This window comes from Aulonocara sp. 'chitande type north' Nkhata Bay, linkage group LG7 (assembly GCF_057382095.1).
Source record: "Aulonocara sp. 'chitande type north' Nkhata Bay isolate Kocher_YH1m ecotype deep benthic linkage group LG7, A_spYH_male_GT1.1, whole genome shotgun sequence".
Taxonomy (NCBI): domain Eukaryota; kingdom Metazoa; phylum Chordata; class Actinopteri; order Cichliformes; family Cichlidae; genus Aulonocara; species Aulonocara sp. 'chitande type north' Nkhata Bay.
In genome coordinates, this window is record NC_141350.1 from 11,475,643 (window position 1) to 11,502,030 (window position 26,388).

The 26,388-nt window shown below is 41.7% G+C and overlaps 1 protein-coding gene and 1 long non-coding RNA gene across 2 annotated transcripts in view; one reads left to right on the forward strand and one right to left on the reverse strand.

Annotated features, from left to right (window-relative positions):
* Nucleotides 1-3,111, forward strand: part of mctp2a (multiple C2 domains, transmembrane 2a) — a 38,711-nt gene extending 35,600 nt beyond the window's left edge. Inside the window, exons 22-23 of the mRNA XM_086298588.1 lie at nt 58-155; nt 2,307-3,111. Of these exons, the coding sequence (XP_086154714.1) occupies nt 58-155; nt 2,307-2,366 (158 nt within the window). The 3' untranslated portion in view covers nt 2,367-3,111. The remainder of the gene's footprint in view (nt 1-57; nt 156-2,306) is intronic.
* A 5,829-nt stretch (nt 3,112-8,940) lies between these two features.
* Nucleotides 8,941-26,388, reverse strand: part of LOC147324641 (uncharacterized) — a 49,852-nt gene continuing 32,404 nt past the window's right edge. Inside the window, exon 3 of the long non-coding RNA XR_015130542.1 lies at nt 8,941-9,192. This is a non-coding gene — a long non-coding RNA (uncharacterized LOC147324641). The remainder of the gene's footprint in view (nt 9,193-26,388) is intronic.

Consider the following 26,388-nt stretch of genomic DNA (forward strand, 5'->3'; position numbering starts at 1 on the left):
TAGAAACTTGTGTCCTGTACGACGGCTTTATTTAATAATGCATTCCTGTTTTCACAGGCATTAACAAATTTACCAAGAAGCTGCGCAACCCATATAGTATTGACAGTAATGAAATACTGGATTTCCTCAAGAGGGTGCCTTCAGATGTTCAAAAGGTAAGGTCCAATTTTACATACAGATATGGAGAGAATTCCCTGAAGATGTCCGCATTATTTGCTGTACCAGAATTCCCAAGTGTTGCAGAGATATATCCTCTGGCTTTGTTTGATTATTAATGGACACTCGCCTTTAAAGCGGGCCTGCCCCAATTATTCCACAGTGCAACTCCGTGTAGCTGCTGCATTGCCCGAATAAGGAGATGCTCAGATCTCTCCTCAGCCATATTGCAGAGGCCTTGTCCGTTATTAGCAATTTTGCACGGCTGATTGAAGCGCTGTGACATAAAAGCCAGTGATTGGCTGCATGCCGACAGAGAGGGCTCCTGACGTGTCTGGCTGTTGTGTCAGCAGAGAAACTCTGATGTGGCCCCAGTCACTTCAGGGTGGTAGAGTCAATTAATGTAGTTGCGAGCCCCAGTCGACTTGCTGGGTGCCATATGTGATTACATATTAGCCATGGCTGATATGTCATTTGCATTTACATCACAGAGCTGAGAGGAGCTGTCAGGGTGTTATAAGTGGCGCTGGGTGCTCGGCGCTCTCTGACTGAGGATTTTGCTTAGCCAGGAAATGAAGTGCCACACAATGCCTTTATCTCGCAGGTAACTCACCAGACAGAATAGAGCGAGAAATCCTGACAGTCTGGATCTGGCAAGGCACTCTCACCCTAGTCTGTTTCTCAGCTGCACCCTTGATGTCCTTCTGCAGCAAGCCATTGCTGACTTCTCTGTGATGTTGGAGGGAGCCTGTGTTGTTTGAGATTTGGCTGACTGAGTTGGCAAAACAAGGTGGTGAATACATTTTGATTCAGAATCCTTTGTATGTCTTTTCCCCCCATTGGGATACACTATTTGAGCTTTGAAATTGACTCATTTTCAAATCCCATAGAAACAATACTTTTTTTTTCCCTGTTTTTTTTTTTTTAGCCTGGATTAAAAGAGGAACTACATCTTGAAAATAGCCTCAGTCATAAAAAAAGGAAACAAAACACTCTTAAGATTAATCATAAGTACGTTCCATTATGCGCTGTGAAAAATAACCTTAACATCATATACACAGGAGACCCAAAAACAATAAACCACATATTGTTTTTTTTGTTGACTTAGAACTTCAATCCTCAGATAGGTGTGGACACAGAAGACCACAAAGGAGGAAAATTGACTCCTGTCTTTCTTGCAAATGTGACTTGGCAATTAGTGCTTGTGCACATCTACAAAGTCCGCCTCAAACGGGGACTTCTGACAACACAGTGTCTGTCTTGAAATAAGAAGCATCTGTCAGTTCTGAGGACAGTTTCATGTTCTGATGCAGGAGGCAGTCACTTTGTTCCCACATTCCATCTCCCATTCTAATAATGGAGAGCAGCTAATTAGCATAGAGTTCTTACCTTTATTCAACAGATTCACCGTATTGTTTGAGCTCAGCGAGCAAGCTTCAAAGCAAGTTTTCAAATTCCAACTTGTCTTTTCAGCTTACCCTATGATCGGCCCTCTTTGGCATATGATGGGAATTTTGGTGGTAATTTTAAAAAAGACAAAAATTAGCGTCCGAATAAACCCGATTCATATTTCGCAAGCACATGCGGGAATTTATGGATGAGAAAGTGTGTAACATGAGTTGAGTTCCTTGAGTTTAACACTACATATGTAGCCAGGAGAAAGAACAAGGTCTTAAGTTCAAATATCACATTTCAGGTCCAGTTTTAGCCCGGAGAAATTAAAGTCACTCAGAGGTTTGCAAAGTCATAAAGAAACTTATACATCAACTTGTGTTGGTAGCGCTCAGCTTAAACAACACTAAACACTTACAAAGTTTTCTTTAGGGGACATAACTTACACTGAGTGATTATGCAGCTCGCAACTCCCTCACTGGCCTGGCTGGCAGGTCATCTCAGCAGTTGATGTCTGTTTCTAATATTGTGATTGTGGTGCAGAATGAGGGGGGCGTTCACTGGTACAGAACCCTTGACTCTTCAAATCCTTCCTCCCTGTGATTAATCCCCTCTGCTCCTGTGTTTAAAAAATGATTCATTACAGGCGAGCCTGCCTCGCTTTCCCCTGCACCAGCTCTCCTCAGGGGAGCCATTACCGTGCGCTCCACTGAGCTCGGATTACCTGCCTCTGACCAAACTCCTGTTTGTTTTTACAGGTGCAGTACAGTGTGCTGAGAGCGCCCACCAGCCAGAACCAGGCGCGGAAGAAAAAGTAAGCTCCGCGGACACGCTGGATGAAAGGCTGGTCTCTTTCTAAATGTGGCATGATGCAATCCACCTGACAACAATGCTCCAGTGCCAGCAGAGCCCCTGACCCCGTGCACCCCATCATACCACCCTAACTCTGCTCCCTGCTGCTGAGGGGCAGCTAGCCGCTCTCTGGCTTGTGTGTTTGCCACCCCCCTGACAGGGGCTGTGAACTGCAGCCGCTAGGAGGGCAGCACATGGCGCTGTCAATCACAAGCTTGGAGGTAAAGAAAAAAGAGCATTGCGAGGCTCAGCCTTCATCTTTGGATATAATTTAGAAAGGAATGAAAAGCATCTGGGGCTTTTTTTCGACTTTGGTAAAACTGAGAAATTTGCCTTAAAGAAAAGAAAATACAAACTTAACAAACCACTGCAATGTTCTTTTTTTCTTTATATGTTCATTTAACTAAAGGTCACATATATTTTAAATAACTGTGGTGAAATAATATTTTTTGTTTATATTTAAAATATTAAGGACAGAGTACTGAATTTATCTTTTTTGTGGTATAGATTTGCTTTATTTAACGTAATCCTACAAGCACTCCTAATTTTATCTCAGAAACAAATATAGTCATGAAATGTATTATTTCCAACTTGCTTGGCTTAAGTAAAGTTTTTGTGTTTCCTGTTAAATTCACGTGCAAGTTTTACCTCCTAGCATCGTGTCTGCATCATCAAATGGAGAATCTGCAAGAATCCTGAATAAAGAATCTTGATCAGTTTGAGTTCTTGTTTTTTTTTCAATAACTGCACTCTTGTGAGCATGGATTACACCACTTCTTTACTTGAATACACAGTAAACACATCTGATTACACAACACAGCCATTGAAACGGCGCTCACACACCGGCCACTGCTGCGCCTTGGTTACCAAGCTCACATCAAAGCTGTGTGGCTCCAGTGTGCTTCCTAATGTATTGCTTTGTTGCCTTCTCACAATAACAGGGTCCAGATGAGAGAGAAAGAGCTCATCTCACAGAGAGTACTCTCTCCATCCCCGGCACTTAGTGCTTTATATTTCCACTAAAATCACCTGGCCTATCTAATGGTTGCACACGTACACACACATATACACACACACACACACACACACGTACTCTGTTTTTCCATCTGTATTCCCGCAACAGTTTTTCAAAGTCAAGGGATATAGCGTATCATCTCTCAGTGTTCCCGCGCATATTAATTTTAAATACGCAAAATGATCGATTGGCATCTTTGATCATTTTTGATTGTGCAAAACAGTATTTCTTCTTATTTATGTTGCTCACATAAATGTTTCACAAAGTGACTAAAGAACTGTTCTTCAAAATAATTGCATCCTGTAGAATATATGAGAGTATATAAGAGGAAATTAAAACTAGAAATAGTAGTATTTCCTTCTTTGCCCACTAGATAAATGGCAGATACTCTCTTTCACAATATACAATACAATATATAGTTATAATTGAAGTTGAGCTGAACTGAGGAGTGGACTCCAGCAATGGAAGTTTGTTCCAACCAATTGGGGGACTGAGCATCACGGCCGGGTCCCCTCCCTCCCTCCCACCCACCCCTCCTCCTCCTCAGGAGTAGCACGCTGGTGAAAGAGCATCCATCTGTGCTTTGTGAAGAGTTTGATTGGCTCAGGGGGACCTGGTGGAGCCCCGGGCTATCTCTTTTGACAGGCTGATAGAGACATCACTGGGCTCTCCCAGGAGCTGCCACCAGGGGTCCATTTCAAAGTGAGAGGGTGTGGAGGTGACCCTGAGCTTCTGACGAGCTAAATCCCACACACTGGCTGAAACCCTCCTACATTCTTGGCTCCACTGGGGCTTGGAGGGGGGGGGGGGGGGGGGGGGGGGGGGGGGGGGAGCTGGTTTTGGCTGTGCTGAGAGGAGGGCATCGCGGGGAGGTGTGTAAGGGGGGGTTACAAGCAGATCCAATGCAAAACCCGATGAAACGTCCCCAAGAGGTGAAACCAATTAAGCGACACTCCCAGGGTACTTTTAAGAGACATTACAGCAAACAACCGGATTTCATCTAAATATCTGACAGAACAAGTGAAAATAAGAATGTGACATATACGGGGCCAAAAAAAACCACAGTTTATCTAAAGTCATCGCTTTGGTTAATAGCACTTAGTTGAAATGATGTGTCATTTGACATATATATTATTATAAAGATAAATTCTTCCAGTTACGAGAGGTCCTAAGGGACTATGGTTGCCTGCCTCCAAGCTGTCAAATCTTTGAATCTGTGGCACTGAGGTTGTGGACTTGGATGTACCCCGTATCATTCATATTCAGTGGATCATACCGAACAGTCTGACAGGGATTCAACAATTGTTGATTCTACTTTGCATGCACCGGTGCGCACTCATGCTCTCTACTTATATGCACATATGGCACGCACACACAAACACACCTAAGCCCCTCTTCAAAGTGTTGTAATCATATTTAAGGAATTATTTATCAGTATATTTTCTCCTGGGACAGTTGCAGATATTTGCAGAGGAAGTCACTGTGCAATATGGTCCCTGAATGCGGTGGGGAAAATCCCTGGATGTTTTACAAGCCTGCTAATGAACATTTCAGCCACACAGCAGTTAACATTGTCTGATCATATTCTTTCTCCAGTAGTAGTTGTTGTTGTGCATGGTGTGGCAGTGATGTCTTCATCAGGCTGTCAAAAAGGAAGTGCCTGCAGCTGTGGCGGATCCCCCCAGAGCCTGTCACACTCCTTGTTTCCATGGCAGTCCTTCAGGCAGCACCACAGGCAGGCTGTGTGCAAGGACCCATACAACCTGTTTTTTCAGCAGCCGCTCTTCTGATGTTCAGCCCTGGAGCGGGCGTCAAACTACCAAGTGCAGAGAGGGAGAGCGAACACTGCACCCTTTGTCGCAGTTCTGTGTTGCTTTACAAGGAGATGCATAGAGGAAAAAAACAAAACAGAACACAAAACTCGTTTAAATAAGCCAGTGTTCTCAACAAATCCTTAGTAATTGTTACTGTTACAATGCTGTTAAGGTTCTCTGACCTCCCCTCTGACAGACATAATGCGCACGGGAGGAAAAACCAACAAAAGCACCGCTATCCGTTGACTTACATGTGTTAAGGCGCTTGTGTATGTGTTATTTGGTCTCTTTGTACCACCGGAGAAGCAGGTCATCACTGGAGATCACTGGCTGCTCTGCAATTCCCAAATGGCCTAAATTATTACGGCAGAGGTTACGATTTGCCTCTAAACAGAACACACCAATGCACCAAATGAAACATGACCTGTTGTGCATCAGCTCAGTTGTCAAACACAACGCAGAACATACTGATGTTAATACAGTTAGCGACTGTTTAGCCCAGTGTATATTAACACGTCTACATGAGACTGCATTGGGAGTTTTTAAAATGATGCTGTAGCCACCTTGAGCTGTTTTCCTCCAGATTGCGCCTTAACTAGCTGGCACATTTCTTTAGTCTCTCCTGATGAAAGACATAAATTATAGTAACCAGGACTGATGTCGTCTCTGGGAATACGGGCGGCAATGTAAGTGAGATAACAACAGAGAGAAAAATGGTCGCTAATAGCAGCTGTTTGCACTAGCTCCAGTTTACTAATAATTCATTTTGTGGCCCACAGTACACGCTGGTGTTAAGAGATGGCAAAAGCCATAATTCTTTATAGCATCAAGAACTGAAGATGGCCTTTAAGAGCTGAAATTAAATCATTGGCCTTTAAAAGCATCTCTCCAAGGGGCGAGCTGCATTAATAAATTCAACTGATTCTACTTTAATATTATTCAGAGTGCATTAAAATGAAGACAACAGCTGGGATCATGGGCAGTCTCGAGAGCATTGCTTGGGCCAATGAGTGCCGATGAGATGCAAAGCATGTCTAAGCACAACCTTGCGTTGTGGACGTGGAGGGGGACACAAGGTCTCAGTGCCGTACAGGTGCGGGCCTGACAGTTGCTGTTCCTGGATCAGAGGTTGTGCTATACTGACACTGGTCACAGGACAGCCAGTGCCTGCTTCAAAAAACAATGTCAAGTGAGCCACCCGGCTACCCAGCCGATCAGGCCAGTTGCTGCCAGTATCATGACAGCACTGCTTAGAAGAGCTACAAGAATTTTCACACAATAAACGCTTTGGTTTTACAGTCACTGTTTGGAATAGTTATGGGGTCACTTTGTTATGCTGAAAAATGGAATGGAAGTGTGTGTGTGAGAAAAAAAAAAAGCAGCACTGCAGTTTTGTTAAAAGAAAAAAAATGAGCGGAAATAAGTGTTAAGCTTTCTAACATTTGGTGTTACATCAGTGCTCTATAGTTAGCACAAGCCCGCGCGTCAGGAAACAATACAAAGAATAATTGAACTGCATATTTCATTCTAATTAACAGTGATATAACGCAATGTGACTCTCAGCCTCCTGAGGAAAGAGCACCATATTTTGTTTGATGAATCTGCTCAAGCCACCGCTAGTCTCGCCGCTAACCCCTGGGGAATCAGGTATCATTAGAGATATGAACAGATCTGCTTTTTTGTCTTGGAGAAAGAAAAAAAAAACAGGGGGGAAAACACATTTCCTCAGCACTGGCACACGGGTGAATGTGAAAATGTTCAATATTAATAGCCTTTCATCAAGGACACAATTAGGACACCTCTATTTGACACATTCTATAGGTTCAGAATGAATATGAATATATGGTCCCAAGGAAGGAGCCACTGGCTGAATAACAAAGTGAAATCATCAGGACACCGAGCAGAATGAAGAACACACAATATGCCAGGTGGGCAGCTGATGTATTTTGATTCATTGTGAATTTAAAAGAAGCAAGAGATTCAAAGTATATCAATATTAGCCTGCTTTCTAATTCATGGCCCAGGGCAAGCTGTATATTTATCTAAATTAGCACACATGCTGCTATACAAACACATGAACGCAACACACATATTAAAGGGAGCACATTACATTCTGCCGTGCTGAGTCGTAACACTTTGAAAGTACAAGACTTGTGTGTTTCAGTATTTTAGTCCTTTTTTCAGAGAACAAAAAAAAACTATTAAAACCCAACACTGGTCATGGATCAGTCAGAGGTTCACAGAGAGCACATTTGATTAGTGAGTGCAGTTAAAGATATGTAATTTTCTACACCAGAGGTTCGTGGTTCTGACTGCAAAGTGAAGGTGTGAAAAGGGCTTTGGTGAAGTGAGGAGACTAATCACACGTGCATCACCCCTGAGCACTGTCTCCTCTGAGCTCTGCCACATTATGACACCGTAGAGTCATGTAGCACACAAGCAGTTAGGCCCATTAACCACAGCAGCTAATTATCGGCTCCTACAAGGTCTTCAAGCTCTCAGGCAATGCATGCTCTCATTTCTGATTAAAAACATAAATGCATTCAGGAAAAAAAAAAAAAAAAAAGAGGATCAATTACACGAGGCAGAAAAGATAACAGCTCTGTACCAGAGTAATTAGGCTGGGTGTTTCATCAGAACCGCTTATTCTGTGATGAAGGTTTAAAGAGTCCAGTGGCAGAAACACCACAACTGTGTTTGTTTTATTTATGATGCTGCAGTGTCACCCACCGGGGCCCAATTAGCCTGCGACTGATGCCTTGGAAAGAATCTGTCTGCGCTGCTTTTGACAGGAAATGAGAGCTTCACTTTGCTTGTGTCCTTCTTGTGACCTGTGGACTTCAACCTGTTTAAGGGCCAACTGGCCAGCAGGGCTGACTCGAACATGTCGCCACAACAAACTTCTTCTCCATTTTTTAAAAATTATTATTTCTTTTTTAGTTAATTTGCCTGCATATATCATACCACTTCACAATGTCAACAGACGGTGCTGTGGGACTTACTTCGCCAAAAGCATCCGCTTCTCTCCTGGCCGATTTGATAGCGATGTTCGACAATGTATGTAACAGCACTCTCACCGTTCCCTACCCACATGAGGGAGCACCACCATAAGGAATGAGCCTGATTGGCTTGAGCTCCTACACCAGTCTCAAACCGTTTGTCAAAGTAATTTTCTTAATTAACTGTGATGTGCTCTGATTAGGATAGTATTTACCAATTTACATCATATCAGGCAGCACAGGGTTTAAATTGGCTTTCATGAACGCAGTGCATATGTTCTACGGCAGTGGAGTGAAATAAAGCAGTAAATGAACTCGTCAAGCTTTGATAGGGTATTACAAATAGGTTAGTCTGAGATTTCTTTTTCATTTTGGTGAGCACGGCTTCTCCTTTCAGTCTTAATAACAATAACAACCATTTTTAAATCTACTGTATTAGCAATGCCTCACATTTTCCTCTTTTCCTCCCTGTTAGAACAACACAGCGCTTCATGTAATCCTTGAATAACTGCACACACGCACGCACATACGCAGGCGCACACACAGAGACACACACGGACAGATGTAGTTTATTAGTTTCAATAGGCAAATGAAAAAGAATGTCTATGGTCCTTTAAGCAAGCAGCAAGAGACCAATTAGCAAGTATCTCTATTCAATTTCTCCATATCTCTACTTAGTGAGTGTGAGGGAGAGCGAGGCCTGGGAGGAGGAGTTTGAGCAGCACAGACAGGAAGAGAGAAAACAAAGCCATCATCTCCCAGTGCTTGCCCCCCTCTCCCCTCTCCTCTGCAGCTCCAATTACTGGCTTCTCTCCCTGCCATCAGTATGCAGCAGGGCCGCTCCTCTCCTCCACTCGCCCCAGGCCATTGAATACGTTACCTCTGCTATGGGGCTCGGGGCTCAGGGGCACTGCGCCCCCTAACCCCCTGGATAATTTGGGATTCCTGCTCCTGCCTTGGAGAGCTGAAAACAAATAAAAGACCCAGATAAATATAAAAAATAAGGTTGCCTCACAAATATCCAGAGATCTACTGATTTATTGATTTGTTCATTCCACCACTTATTATTTGTAAATCATTACTGAAACCACCCACACCTCCATCTGAAACCTATGCGAGGGGAGAAGATAGCACTTCACTCAGGCACTAGTTGAAGCGGATGAAAAAGTGGTTTTCAAAAATTTGTTTTTCTTCCTTTAAAAATGTCCTGAACAACAACAACTGGAATTGTCATTTTGAAGGGCATTACACAATTTCAATTACAGTTGAAAGTACTGTTCATTCATAATTGTTCATTGTTATTGTTCGATTTTGCTAACAAGTGCTTCCAGTAGAATAACAAAAACTTTCTTAAATTTTCTGCAAAGAAAAAAAAAGCAACCTTTTTGTTTCTATAACAAAAACCAGCGCCAGGTGAGAATTACCGCTTTCATTCTTTTACACCCCAAAATCTGCCCGGTGCACTTGAGGCAAGTCTTGTATAGCTGTTCAAACTAGACTGCCTCTGGCTTAGATTTCTCTTCCATCTCCCCGTCTTTGTCCATGTTTCAGATCGCTCACAGCTACAGACCACAGAACTCCTATTAAAGCACTTCAGGTTTCATGAGCACTACAGAAAGCCGCGTTTTGAAATCCCTTTTAAACAAAAACTAACAAAAACGGCAAAGTATGACAACCTGCTAATCCGGCTCCCCAGCATCACTACTTACATCACCATCTCAATGCTCAAGCGAGCCTGAATGTACCAAAAATGCCCACAATCATAAAACGAATAACAAAATGTTTCTCTGCTGATGTAAAACTGTAAAACAGGTTGGGGGTTTTTTTTTGGTCTCGAGCCTTTCATGTTGACAAACACAGCTACACTGTAGTTCTCATGCTGCGGTCTGTGTCCACAGCTGCTCTCTTTCCACTTGTTCTGTGAGCAGATGCATGCTTTGCTCTTTTGCATAGAGCCGCATGACTGAATTGTTTTGGAGATAGGGATAACAATGAAATGCAAAGAAATGGGGTGGAAATTGTACCATGAAAAAGACGCTCTTCCACTTCACTGTACAGCTTGAGGTCGTAAAGGAGAGCAAAAACCCCAACGCGGGCCGTCCGAGTCAGATAGCACTCACATTGCACGGAAACCGCTCCATTCTCCTCGTAGTGACACCAATGCCTGTTTAATATGCTTCTGTTTCTCAAAGAAAACCCCAAAACTATTGCTGTAAATGATTACTAGATTACTTAATGTAGCGCTGAATCAATTCTCAAATGTGTCTGTCCCTGGTATACAAAGCAAGGCGGGGTGGCGGAGCAGAGTGAGACAGTGAGCATGATAGAGCCATAGGGGAAATTATGAGACTATTAAGGAGACACTGTTGTTACTCTTGGCTTCTTACAGGATTTTGCCAGTGGCTGTATCTCCATTTTAATACAGCAGTTGGCAGCAACTGGTCATGCAGTAGTGAAGCTGCGAGCCACTTGATTTTAAATTGCGATATTGTCAAATAATTTGTTCACCAAATCAGCTATGATGTAATGTTAGGTGAGGTAATCCACTTACAATGATTAAGATGCCCTGTTTTCTTCTTTCTTCCATTACACTGCAGCAGAAGATTCTAGCTTTAATTCCAGTGCTTGTTGAATGTAACCGAGTGCTGCTCCATAATGGTCCATGCATAAGAAATTATGCATTTAAAACAAACCACATACAAGGCGGAATTTGACAAGCTCATAAAGTATCATCTGCTTAAATGCCTTATGACAATGTAAGATTAATGACCGTGCATTCAGTGCTAAGCAGCAGAGGTAGAAGAGGCACCTGCTCCTCAAAGGCCACCTCTAATCGTTCTCATCTGGACTCCCTGCTGACATACTAACCTGCTGTTCTTAGGGAAAGGAGATCTGCCAGATCCTCAAACACTTTCCTGGGCCCGCCGTATTACTTTCCTAATTCAGCCCAGATGTGACGTCCCCACTCTGCCATCCTGTTTTTCCCCCCGCTCTGGTTCACCTCATTCCCACCTGCTAGCTGACCCACGGACCCAAGGCCCAGACTCTCATTTGGTTTGCCTCTCCAAGTAAAGTCATGCTCTTTGAATTGCAGCAATCTTTTTTTCCTCCTTTCCTTTTTTTCCTCAGCCTGGGCGACTGTAGTAAAGTCCACATAGTGCACACAGGAATCTTCCTGCCGTCACATGCTTGCATTCCTATTGTTGTCTCCATAAGAATTCCCTTGTTCAATCCACTAACACTTATAAATTTTTCCATATAGATGGCTAATGATCTTCCTATTGACTCCATTGTGTTGGGCTCCAAAGATCACTACTTGAACAACACTTTATGAATAAGCAAGCGTGATTTCTGTGTTTCTCTGCTGCGGGTTGGTCTTCTGTTCTTCATACAAACATCTCATGTTGTTGAATATTTTGCAGTTATTATTCCAAAAAAGAAATGTTTTGCTAGTAAGGGACTAAAATGAGAAATTATTCAAGCAATGTCACCGGTGGATGATGAACACCATCAGCTAGCACTGACCGCCTGAAAGACTTCTACTTTAATTGGATTGCAAGGCTTCCCCAGGCTGATGGACATGTTTGTCTCTCAGGACCACTGAGCGTCTGCCTCCACTGGATGGGCCCCAGTAAATAATCTCTCTCCCCTAAATGCTTACCGTTAATTGTGTTTTTTTTCCCTCCTTCTTGTTGAGATGCGCTGGTGTGGGGGCGTGGGGTTGGGGAATAATTAAGACAATGCCTTTGCGCTTCACTTTGGAGGCAGGGATCCCACTAGAGCAGAGGCAGGTGCCTCTTACTGGAAGAGACTCGCTGACAAGACCTGCCAATCAAGCCTGTGGAGCTCTCAATTTCTTGAGCTCTTAGGTACTCTATTCCCTTTAGTCCGTTTATTCCAAACACCGTTTTAAAATGCTGGGGATTAAGCAGGTAGCAAACAGGCCCAGTCTGTCAGAGGGAATCAGTGTTCCCCAGCCCACGTGAACATTGTCTTCCTCAGCCCATCTACAGCTGCACTCACAAAGAAATGGTTTTTTGTCTTAGAGTTGATTAGACGGAGACGTCTAATCCTCTGCTATAACAGTTTTCCCTTAAAAATATGAGAATATTTTTAAGGGAAAACTGTTATAGCAGAATTCAAATCTTTGGCGAGAAAGTTTTGAGCCTTCATAAACCCAATTGGAAATAAACGATGTCTTTTGTTTTCAGAGGTTTTATCCATTAACAGAGAACGCCAAACTGAGTCAGTTCTTCATAAATGCTCAACGATGCTTCTGAACTTTCTCTGCGCTTCTTGCAGCTGAGCATTTGCATGGAGAGTAGTACAAACAGTCTTGAGGAACACAGAAGGAGACTACTTTTTGTTATTCTTATACCTGACCCGGAGGGCATTGTCAAACTGTGCAGAACCGTGTGGACACAGCATATAGTATAATAACATAATCAAGGCAAAAATGTAATGGTACTGAAAAAATGGTGTATCTCTTTAAACTTGCTCCTCATCTAGTAGACAGGCTGGAGAGAGGTGCCAGCAGCTATTCATGATGAACGGGAAAGCAGGTCATGGAGTCACGGCCACTAAGAGCCGCTGTGCTATAGAGTGCCAGTGACAGGCTTGTACAAGGCCAGGGCCTCATCTGGCTGCAATTCCAAAATTTAGACAGTGAATATGGTTTTTTTGTGGATACAGCTTTACACACACACACACGCACAAAAACAAAGAAAGAACCCTATCTCTGTCACATAACCACATGCAGTTGATTAGAAATAAAAGAAACAAAACCTCACCGAATTTAAAATCACTTTCTATAAACTGTATGTTTGTCTCATTCTCATTTAACTTTTTTTTTTTCCAGTTCATTTTTATTTTTGGAAAATGGGTAGCTGCGCACTTTGCTCAAAATGTGATCTGGAAGTTAAGCAAATGGGAGAATGGTTCTGAAATCCCTGGCAACGATAGCCACTCGTCACACAGGCAGGAAATGGACAGCCACTTTGGAGAAATTCAATTCAGTTGTCGGACACTGTGAAAAAAATTGAATCATGCAGACATTTGAGGTGATTTAATGGTGTTAACATGCGCACAGTGGAACTCCACTGCTTGCACTGCACAGGCTGTGGATTATTGAGTTCGGTGTAAAATCAGTCACTTCTCCAGAGTCCATTTGACTAGGAGAAATGGATGGACATTAGCAGGAATTCTGAAAGCGGCTCATTTTTTTGAATAAACTGGTGATGGATCTCTCTTCAGGCACAGTTTTAACAGCTGCTTGAGATTGACTGGATCACACTTCTGCGTTGTCTTCATTCAAATGTATTCAAGTTACATTCAGATTTTTTTTAAGTTACCACTTAATCTCTGATATTTCACAAAAATGGTCAAAAAAGATCCCAATATTCTGAAGATCTGCTGTGTTCTGTATTTAAATATTGTAGATATTTCTATAGTGCATACTACATATTTTCTACCTGCTATGCAGGAATATGGACCCAAAAACAATCCATGATGTCATCTGGGACTTTCATGTTGTTTATGTATGTAATGCATTTTCTGCTGCCATGCTCTGCATTAACAGTTGTTATGTATCCTTGCTAGAAAAATTATGGCCCAAGGCTTCTTGGCTTAAAATGCAGATGATAAATTTTCCTCTAATCAGTACAGCACTTCCCCTGCCACTCTGCTTACCTTGGGTTAAGCAGGACCAAAGCCCTGCTTTCCAGTGAATGGAAATATTTGTTGGCTGGTTTTAAAACACTATTGTCTCCTATAGTAATGCGTCAGGCAGATGGCCCGTAAGGGGCTGCTAGCAGGATTTTTTTCCTGCTGTGCTCTATCTTCATTGTCCAGCCAAAGTTTTGTCAAAACTAGAAAATTATGCAAGACAGTTCAATGAAATATGCTTATTTTCCTGTTGTATAGTAATGCATACAATATGGTTCAAGAATTAGAGCTGGTCTTCCACTAACCAGAAGATTCTGATTGGATCTTGAGCTCTTCCAGTCCATATGTATCCTCGGGGAACATACCAAACCCCTAAAACTGTCCTCATGTGTGTCACTGGTGTGTCTTTGATAGTGAAATTCCTCCAGGAATGTGCGGGTAAACATGACATATAGTGGTTGATAAGACTAGAAAAATGTTACATGTGGTTTAATTGTCATATATATTTCATATCCACTGTTTATATTTGAATAACACACTTGGTACACTGGTGGGAACTGTAAAGAAAATAGAGGTCTCTCTATAGATCCAGTTTAGAAATTAAAAGACTTCCCATCACTGGCAGCTGAGTGATACTTAATAAAGATATTTTAAATATAAATAGTTTCTATTTTTAATACTAAAATCTTCTTCTGCTTTTCGCAAGGAGAACTCGCAAACATAGTCCCTCTTTGATCTCATAATCCTGTTTGGGCAACATATTTCTCTTTCATTTTGAATGTCACTGGGACCTCCAGAGTCTCAACAGTGTGCAACCAGATAGTTTGACATGGCGTTTTACTTTGTGCACTTCAGTAAAGAAATATTATTAAACAACAAATGAATTAATTCTTTGCAGTCCCCGCTGGTTATTGTCAGGTTAAGTTTGTCAGGTGTTTGACATGAAGTGTTTTGTCCTCCTCACCAGAGGAGATACGAACAATGTCCATTTCTAAAGACTTCCTCATTAGCTGCGGAGAGCGTGGGAGTGCTGGTATCTGGAAACAAGCTTTAGCTGACTTTTTTCAGACTACAACAACATCCTTCTCCCTATGCTCCATGCACATGTCCTCTCACTCCGTGCATTATAACCCTGATGAGCTGACCACATCCTTGGAACACTTCACAAGATAAATAATTGAACTCTCAATAGCCCTTGATGGACAAAAATTGCTCCTCCAGCTGCCACTTCTTCTTTTGCTTTGTTCTCGAGAGCAACAACAACAAATGGGCCTCTGCAGAATCCCACACTAAGAAAACACATTTCACAATGATAACACATAAGAGCTGGGGTTGCATTACTCTCCTGCTCTGATGATTTGTGCCATTAGAGGTAGTCTATGTGTTGTACAAATAGTAATAAAGAAGCCTTCAAAAGAGATATGTGATCTTAAAAGAGTGTTTTATGCTGGCAGATGACTGATGTCACTATCATCAGTTATCTGTTACCACCTAACTTGTCTTTTCAGCAATCAAGAGAGGAGCCAGACAAAGGTTTCAGAGGCAGAGAGGAGTCCCTCGAACAATAGGTGGCAGTGTGCTACCACAGAAGGCAGCTACAGTATCCTCAAGTTGTTTGAATCCAGTCTTGGCAGAGGAAGGCTTGAGGCTGTTCTGTGGATTTAATTAGACAGAAACAGATACTCACATGTTCATTTCTCAGCTGCCTCCCATCCATTTCTTTACAGTCTGTTGGGGAAAAACGCTTTATGGTCCAATTGTAACTTTAACTGTGAGCACAGAAAGAACCACACATTCATAGTGAAAAGCCAAGTGTTAAGACCTTGTTTCACACTTCCTAGAGGCACCCATTACAGCAGGTAGAGCTGTCAGAATCACAGGCCAACTGTTAAAATACACAAAAGAGAGGGCAAAGACTTTGGACAAAGAAAGTACATTTTTTCCAAAAAGTCTTGAGGTATCCTCCTGAATGAAGATCACACCCATGCACCCCAAACAAAGACCTCTTAGGCAAGTTTGTAGCATGACTTTAAAACACAGATTTTAAAAAATTAAGTAATATTTGATCTTACCTGTATTATTTCAAATTATAGGATAATGTTGTGATTATTAAACACTTTGCTGAAATAAAAAACAACAACAAAAAAACCAATGTCTACATTTTAATTTGATCTGACAGTTGGCTATGCTAACATAATGCATGGTAACATATGTGACAAACGCAAGCAAAGGAACAAAGCATGCCAAGAAAAGATTAGAGTATAATTGAATGAGAAGGAAAATGTGGCTGTGTTAGCCACAGTGGGGGTACGAGGAGATGGAAGAACAACATTTAGGCTATTGGTAGTTGAGAAAGTGGCGTGGCCTACCACTAACCTTCACATCTATATTAAAAGCAAGGTGTCACTGCATGCAAATTAGACGTAGCCGGGTAAAGCACTGTTAATGAACCCAGCCATTGAACTCCATACAGCAGGCTTGTCGTTAGATAGGTGCACCATAAATAGTCCATTTGGCCGAGAGCCAGAGGGAGAAGCTAAGGCAGAGTTACTAGCAGTAGGATAGGGCCTTTATTGTGTTATGACAGACAGAGGGGACGATCAGACAGGATAGAGATATGGGCTTTCCTTTCCAGATTAATTAAAGAAAGGATCAATTAACAGTGATGAAAACCATGGCAGCATACTGACTAGCTGATAGGCCAATCAAGCCTTGAAATGCAGAGTAGTTGGCATGTTTTATCTCTCCAAACTTAATTGCAATTTTCCAGGGGGAATGACGTGATCAAAATGGAGGGGTGAAATTAGCTCCACATGAATAAAGTATTTATTTGATGCATTTGTTCTGTGATTTCAGGACTAAGTATGTATTGTGTTCGTATAGGGCACAGGAGTTTCTCTTTCCACAATTTATTCTTCCCCTGCCTGCTCACCTTTATCATGGTAATTGTGAACATGAGTCCAACCTTAACATTAGCTTTTGCTGAGTAGGAAAATGCCTTGGCTAAGGGCTATTTGTCCCACATTGCCCAATCATGCCAGATGCATGTGGGTATACAATATGGAGCATTCATGAATCCATTTGCATATCAGGAGATGAATTTCATGCACCCATCACTACTGCAGATTCGAGGCAATAATGACTTTACAGGAGATGAAAGGAACCAAAATTCGTTGGCTCACTGGTGGGAGCGAAATGATTGCACTATGTGCAAAGAGTTAAAGAGGATGCATACATGAAGATAAAGAGGACTTCTGCTAGGGGCAGTTTGACCACATAAAATGTAGTTTACAGCTAGTGTCATCGTCTATCCCAACAAGTCCAAGGTTTATCAAATTCACACTTAAAAAAGGAACTTAGACAGTTAAAATGCCTTAAAACCAAGCTCCACCGCACCGTTAAAAGCAGTATATTAACCCAACAAAATCAAATTCTACTGGTGGTCTTTAGAATGTTACCATTTGATTGTTTTTAATAATTTATCCAGTTATTATAACAATATTAGCTAAGATTAAACACATACACATTGCTCATTACCTTGGGAACACAGCCCACCAAAAGCTCATTTCCTGTTGAGGAAGACTGCCTAACCCCGATTGACCCTCAGATATTCCCATTACCATGGGCCAATGTTTAAGGGAATCTTATTGAGCTACCTCAGCTGGAATACCCACAACTGATTTATGAGCAGAAGACTACTCTGCTTTTAATGATTATCTGTTTATTCTGCCCTCCTCACAAATCAGAATCAGAAACAAGGAATTATTATTCAAATGTGCCTAAAAAAGGAGCATGGGAGAGAGAGAGGGGGAAATCAAAGCAATCACACCATTTGAATCTTCTTCTTGATGAGGAAAATTGGATTTAAAAATAAAGATGAGCAAAGATAATTTTTTGAAATTCTCCTAAGAATGGTGATTTTGCTAATGGGTTTATTTTCAAGTTAGTTTCTCAGCTGGTGACATTTCTAAAATCTGCTTATGTGCTAGCAGCAAGTGAAAAAAAAAAGACAACATGCTTGACTCCTTATACAATCTGTAACTAATTAATCTGATCCCTGTCAGTCTTTAAACAACACCCCGATGGAATATATGCAGTCCACCTGTTCCTGTGATACTTTTTCTTATTAGCTCCAAGCTGTAGATTCAATAACCTCTCGCTTTTTTTTCCTGGAGGTTTATGACCATTATGCACAACAAGAATTCTGAGATCTGTGCCGGTAACAGTGCTAGATGGAGGAGATGCTTAAGTGAGTCTGTCATGGTAATTATGGTGGATAGTTGAGGACTATCAGGTCCTTAGCTCTCTCACTGCCAGTCTGATCTATCCTGAACATAAAGAGTCTCCAGTGTGCCTGGGGGGAAATTGAAAAGATGCACTTATCTACCTAATGGCAATAGCTGAGGCAAATCAAATGCATTGTATGGCAAGGAATAACTATGCGAGGCATGAGTGTATTAGCGTGTGCTCTGCGGCCGTGTTTCGCTTCATGTTTGATTATCCATCAGGCTGTGTCTAAATGTGAATACTATTGTAACCAGCTGACTGGGTATTGCCACAGAATTGTCATTCATTTTATAATTTTCTAACTGACAATCCAGGCAGTGTTTGACAGGAAGAGAGTCTGGAAGCAGCAGTCAACATCTCGCAGCACCCATATGAAACAGCAATGCCTGTTTTCTTCTTATTTCTGCATGTCGGGCGACAGCTTTCAGAGCAGCATGATGCCACTGAAACACTGAAAATTAACTTAGCTTGACTGTTGTGGGGAAGGGGGATTCTGGGATTTTGCATTCAAGCTTTAGATGATCAAAAAATGTTTACCTCCATGCTAGTACTGTATGTAGTTAAGAGATGGGTTTTTTTCACTCGTGGTAATGGTTTCGTAGCACATTATCTCAAGTATATAAGTTACTAAAATGAGACAGTGAGACTCTATGAAACCAGAGTAAGCCAGTAAATCTAATGTGTTTGTGCACGGACATCAATGGTGATGCAGAGCCGTTTTACAGTCATTTATCTGAAAATGGCAACATAATGTAATAACATTTGGGAAGCAACTGTTTTGATTGGGATGGGACACCATGCCGAGCTGCAGTTACATGCTGAAAACACAATATTAGTGTCCATCATTTGAGGTAACTAACAGGGTTTCAGTTTCAGGGTTTTTGGGAAATCAAATTAGTCTGCCAGACATCCAATTTGCGTTTTGGTTAAGTCAGATGTAGCCGCTGCTTAATATGCTGGAGGCCACAAGACAAGAGAAGAGTGGCTCATTTGCGTTACGCAACTCAAAAATGTGTAGCTCTTGCTGTGAAATGGAAACTTTTATTTTGCTAAGAAAAGAAATGACCTATGCTTGATGTACCAAAGACCTTGTAATCAAAAGGTTCAAACGCACACAGCAAGCGGCTCAGCTTCCTTTCTGTGAATAAATACATTTCCATTAAAAAGGCTCATTAAAATAATTGTTGGTCAATAAACGAGCAAGAGTAGATGTTAGCCTCCAAACATACAGCAGGATTGTCAAGCGTCTATGGTGAGCACACAGTTCTTCCACAGCTAAATCATATCAGATGGACTATTGACAGCATCCTGTCAATAGCTGAGCCCTTGGAGGGTTAGCTATTTGCACATTGACTGATTGACTGTTTCTTAATAGACACATAATTGGTGACAAAGACCTTCCAATGAAGTGTCATTTGCCAGAGCATTTGTGATAATTCACAGCCTGTCCCATTTTCTGTTGGACACAGTCCCAAAGTAGGGACTGTGATGAGTAACATGAACAACTAGACAGTGTCACACTGACAAGAGAAAATTATAATAAAATATCTGAAGCATGGAAATAGCTGAGAAATATCTGAGCAGCAAACATGACAGACTTAAGACAAACAACCCGCTTGCTGGTATAGAATCCATAGATGGAAAGTGGAAAACGCAATATGGCATTTTGAAGCTTTGACCTGATATGGTATTATTCACTGACAGTAATATTACATGCTATTTCCTTTCATTCCAGTCTGTGGACAATGTTGATGGATAGTAATTTTCACATGGCACTTTTGTTTACCTTATTTATCTGCTCCCCTGTCAGCCACAGCCTTCATTGGGGAACCAGAGCACTTATAGATGGCTGTGGGGTTTGCACTGTAGTGCAGACATTTAAAAAAGAAGATTTAAATAAAAAAAAAATAAAAAAAAAAGAACAGAAGAAGAAGAAATGCTTCTCCTGATCCTGCAGCATTTCATGAAGGCATTGCTTTTCAAACCAGCTGCTTGGAGGATTTTTAACATCTATTAATGCAGAATTACTCCAATTACAAGCCTTCTTTGCGCCAAGGCCCCCATCCACTGCTTGTGTTAGATAGTGCACACCTCTGGGAGCCAATCACAGCCTTCACAGCCACTGGCAGCAGATGTAAGCAATTTACTTCTGATTTCTTCATATTCAGTGTGAGACGAGCTCCTGGTGACCCACGACCCTGGAGCCTGCAGGATTCTAACCCTATCAAATTAAAGCTCTCTGCTCACTTATTCCCTAGCGCTCCTCTGGTGCTAAGCAGCCATCTCGCTGCATAGCAACGCCGGTCGGGCGTGCTCACTCATACGCCCTGCCTCATCAGCTGCTATTAGGGAAAATATACAGTGCTCTAATTGGATGAGATTCAGCTAAGGAAGTGCAGTTAAAGGTCATTTTCCACCGTGTGCCTCCTGCTCTTCAGAATAATTTCTGTGTCCTCCGTCTTTGTGAGCTGTTAAACAATAGGGCCAAAGTTACAATCCTTTCTCTCTTTTCCTGACAGAGTGCCACAGGCCGTGATGAGCAGCAAGTCCTATGAATCATGTAAACAACATGGCCAGACAGCGACTGACGGGAGCTATGTCAACTGCACATATCCTTTACTGCCTCCCTTCAAAGTGTCCTGGTGCCCATGTCGTAACCTCGTCGTTAGCCAATTGCAGAAATTTGCAAAGGTTGGCAAAGACTACCTATGATTATAATTAGCATACACCTTCTGTTATTTCTCTTCATCTTATCAGGTTCAAAAGCTACTTCGGTATGTTTGTGTTTAATATTTTATAAAAAAATGGCAAAAATGTGAACAAACATTTGCAGTGTTGTTGCTCAGCTAATACGATTCTTTGAAATGTGAAAGAAATAGGTCTGCATAGTCATACGTGATGTGTTTCCTGTAGACAGAAGCACAGTCGCCAACACAGGCTAAAAAAAGTCACTCGACATTAACAGCGGTTAAACTGCCAAATAATATTTGAGGCAATTTCTAGTTTATGTACAGAAAATAGTTGTTATCTGGACCCTGTAATTACTGTACTTGCATCAGAACTGGTAATGAACAATATCTCAGCATTAGCACATCGAAAGGAATTTCTTCTTAACAATCAGTTTAAAATCATCTTCAAGTTTGGATTTTATGCTTAAAGTTAGTGTTACTTACTAGTAGACAGAGCCTAGAAGGATTTCTGAAACCACTATAACCAGCTCTGTAATGGTGACCTCTGCTACTTTGTTTAAATGCACATCAACATTTGATGCTATGCACTATAAATCCCTCATAAGATCCACAAGCCTCTTAAGTCACGGGCCACTTCATAAATAAATGATATTCTCTACTGAGGGGCTTGTGGCTCCCGTCTTGTTCAGTTCACCGGCTTGTGATGCAATAATGATGAACACAGACCTCCAGCTCTTTCACTTAGCGCTCTAATTTATAGGGGGACAAACATGAGGATCAGCATGCAGAATCAATGTTTGAGCATTAAAGTGAGCATAAGCCATTAAAGAGAGCATAAACACAATTGCTTAAAAATATAAAAAAAGTGTGATTTTCAGTGCCATTTAGAAGCATGTACTACTATTTCTTTTAGATTAACAGTCGATAGTGCTTGATATGTAGATATTTATATATAAAATATTGAGTTGTTTTCTCCCACATGGTCATAAGATTGATGTAAACTAAGAACTCTTTCAGTAATATAACAATGTGGGTGTAATATGTTATATTTAATCGAAAACATTTATTTTGTTGCACAACTGATAACCCATACCTTAATGTGTACGCTTTTCTTTTACCACTGCTCTACATAAAATGTGCAAAAATGTGTTGTTTTTAGTCTCTCCCCAGTGTCTGATTTGGCCTGTGCTGCAGCCTGGTTAGCTCCTTCCAAGTAAATGCTGTAGTTTTGTGTGAACTCACAGTAGTAGGTGATTTTAGAGGCTCCCTGTCTGCCAATTTTACAGCTGGAAGGGCAAAGGCCTTTTGAGCGCCACTGGAAAACTGAGAGACATTCACCGAATGAGAGGGCTGGGCCCTGAGTCCCACAGCTTCTTCCACCTTTTGTCCTGCCTGAAAGGCCTCACTGCCTGAAACGCATCACTTGACGCCCAGTGTTTGCTGTTGGGAAACCTGATTAAAGGGGGGTGAGACATACACACACACAGCCTAAGCCTATCAATGACTCTCACAGCCCCCCAAGTTACTGTATTTGTCCTTGCAGCTTGGGTGCTCAGAGTGAATGCTGCTGTCCATTGATCTTTGTCTGATAAAGCCGCTGGCGTGGTGTGCATGGTGCCTTAAGGGTTTCATTCCACTCAGGCGAGTCCATTTCAGCGAGCTGTGGTTGAGCTAATGTGGGACATGCTGCGCCAGTCACGGCCTTTGGGATTTGGCCTAAGTGCTGTACGTTGTGATGCTTTGCTCTGAAATTCTTAAGCATAGGCAGCCTTGAAAGTATTTTACACTTCTTTAACAATCCCATGGAATTTCTCTCAGTCTTCTAGGTGAGTGAAAAAGGAGCTAAAAATCGATATGAGATTGATTAGAAGATTCTGTTTTATTATTTAAAAAAAAAAAAAGCCTTACAAAAAGGAAAATAATTTTTTTTAGACACTCCAACGTATTATGTAGCATTAAAGAGTATATTCCATCCACAGAGTGTCTCTTTAAAAGAAAGCTGTATATCTGCTGAGCAAACACTTCTGTCCAGGACATCTGACAGATGCTCTTTGAGTTCTATTGGCTTAGATCCTGGTGCCTGTCACCTTTCACATCTCAATGGGCCCAGAGGTGACCTCTCTGTTCCCTTGGAGCTCCATACGTTATTGGTCCTAACACAATCAAATGCACGTTCAGCATTTGGGGGTCGAAGCGATGGCAGCCACTAAGGTGCCCTTATGCACAGAGAGGGCCAACTCATATGACCTCTAGCACCTGAACCATGACCCTCATTTATAAGCAGGTGGCCTCTGCAACAACTACATTTACACGGGGTCAGCTAAGATCCATGTACAGCAAACAGCTCTAAAAAGAGGACAGATCTTAATCGTATAGTGTTTCCTGAGAGCGCAGACGTGGCTATACATCTGCGGCATAAGAGAAGAGGGTCACAACTGGGCCTGCAAGTGAAGAGGAATCAACAGCTACATCCTTAAGACAGGACACAAAACATTTTACACCATGCATGTGGACACATACCTGAAGTCAGTTATGAAGAGAGTATAGTTTAAAGCTTGGGTTATAAAACGCCACAGTTAATAAAAGCTAAGCACTAATTGTTGTAATGTCAGCAGCATTTAGACGAACGAACTGAAGGGGAACCAACCACACACCAGCGCAGTTTTATATCACCTAACACGGTTTCTCAATGCAGATTCAACCTTGATAAAAGCACCCGCATGCTGTGTGATGAAATCGTATTTTAATAATGCTGTACGTGCAAAACAATATGTAAACATGCTTTGTCGTTAATAAGCGTTAACCATGTTTCAGCCATGAACCATAACCTCCTTTCTTTTACATACAGCAATGCCTGAAATGTGATGGCACAGAGACGCTCATTGTTTCTCACTGACCAGCCTTGGCATACAGCTGTGGTGAAACAGTACCCTTATTGCTGAGACATCTCAATAAAAGTAAAAAGAAAAAAGAAAAAAAAAAAAGGGGGGGGGGGGTCCTTTTGCTTTGACCTTCTGGCAGCTCTAATAGGCATAAATAGAAATGTCATAATGCACCGTTTTATGGTTAATCAAATTCCAAAAGAACAGAGAATCAGGGAGCAGCTTTAGAGTTGACAGATGTAACTGGACATTGTTCATTCACCTAACACTGAGTGATTAGCAGTGAAGCTTTTTTTTTTAATGTATTTTTGTCACATTTATTAAAATCTCCAGCTGGCATTTATTAAGACTAGTCTGAAGTATTAAAGCCACACCTCGTGGTTTCTTAGGTAAGATTTTATTTCTGCTTTGGTAAAATAAATGTCTGAATAGAGAAGGAATTTCATTTGATTCACATTCTGCTTAATACTTCACACCCAGAAAGATTCACCTGTCATCTGCTACTCTGCTCATAACACATTTATATAGAGACGGACAAAAGGGAGGAAAAGAAAAGAGGAGGATATGGAGCGAGAGAGAGGGGAAATAAATTGAGAGAGCGACGGAGAGAGGGAGAGAAAGGGAGGTCATAGTGACCGTGTGATGGTCGCTGACACGGGAGTTCAGACTGCGGTCAAGGGAAGCAGTTGAAGATGTAGCAGACACACAGGCAAGGCTCTGTGTGCAGGTGCCCCCTCGCTGCCCCGTTCGCTTTCATCCCCCATCCACTCCCACATTGCCCCGCCAGCCCCGCCTGCTATCCACCAATCAGGGCACAGGGGGGCGGCGGCACAGTGGGGACACATCAAAGCGTTCTCTCGGTGAGAGGCTCAGGGCTGATGCTGGCACAACACAGAGGAGCACAGAAGAAAGCAGGGACGGCCAGTTAGAAAAAAGGAGTCCAAATGGAATGGAAAAAAGGAGTCCAACCAGAACAAAACATTTCATTCTCTTCACAAACCAGCATTATGCCAGCCATGCATCCAAAAACCCAGACACATTTTTCTCACTGCCTTGAGCCAATGGCCCCCTTGAGTATGTGAACAAGGGGGATAATTTAATTAAGAAAATCCAATCTTCCAGTTTGAGGGAACAAAGTTAGATTTGAATGAAAGCAATATGTTCCCTCCTTTCTTTTTTCAAATTAAAATTTCATAGCTGAAATCAAAGCGTTGCTGAGGTGCCCCCCATCTCTATTGAGTGTATGTTTTTAGAACAGATGTGATGATGAGAAAAACTGCTAGTTTTTCTGTGTCCTCAAATCTCATTAAAAAAAAAAATATTTACAACATTTTGCTTCTCCGAAATAGAATGCAATGGTCTGTAGGTGAATAAAATACCCAAAAAAGAATTTTCAGCCCTAGAAAGAAAGAATGCAAGGTCATCCCTTGGATAAAATGGATAAACAGCAGCTATGAATAAAAATTAATAGATATATCCAGTCTCCGATCTTGTCATTAAACTGTGAATTTTATAGGATGCTCAAACTCATACCAAGATATAATAATGTCCTCTCTCTGATGTATGACCCTTCATGTTCGCTCAAAACTTATAATGACTTTCTTTGTGAAAGCCCTCAGAAAGAGGAGAGCTTTCTAAATGAGAAGCACCCCCTACAATAATGCTGAGCAGCCCGCACAAACTATGAGCCTCATAATACGAGTGTGTCAAGTCCCCAAGTGAGTATGATGCACAATCCAGCAAGCTTTTGCATATGTTAAGAAGGATAATAGGCTCCTATGGGAGAAGAGGCTGAGGCCCAAAAGTGAGTATGACTATAAAAGTGCTGTGAAGGGGATGCACACTACATGGTAAAGTGTAGAAGGAGCCACGATGAACAAACACCACTTTGAATTATGAACTACACTCAGGATTTAAAGCGGCTCTTGTATACACGATAATAACAGTTTAAAGGTTCGGCGTTACCTTCCCTAAGGCGGTGTCAATAATTTGAACAAAATGACACTCAAAATACAAAGAAAGGGAAAACGAGAAAAAAGGATTCTGATACCCTTGCTCAAAAGGAGATCTTTTGATTTACTAAATGCACTCTTTACTCATCTTTTCCCCAATGGAAGCCGAACATGAAGCGCAACATTAAGATCAATACTTAACAAAAACAACAACAACAAAACAACACCCTTGTGACTTTGTTGGATCAAGCTGCAAGGAAGCACGGCTGCTGTTACCATCCCCACATCACTCACGTTCTTAGGCCTGTCAATAAGACGAGCGATGCCTCAAATTCCAAATGTTTGAATTCAACCTTTCTCAGGGGGAAAAAAACCCAAACAAAAAACCCCCAACACATTTAAAACATTAGGTCATTGGATGTGTTACAGCACCTTGATGACTGGAGGCGCTGGATGAAGACAGTGCTTTCATCATCTCTTGCCCTGGGAAGAAACTATAATGCTCTATTGACTGATGGCAACCCCTTGTTGATCATTACAGAAGAGAGGACATACAGGTGTGGAAACATGAAGTCTTATTGATGGAAATATCAAAGCCATAGACAGGCGTCGTTGACCCTTTCATGATGTCAACACTCAGCTCTTGCTGCTGGGCACTGTTTAAGTCATAATATAGACATGCATC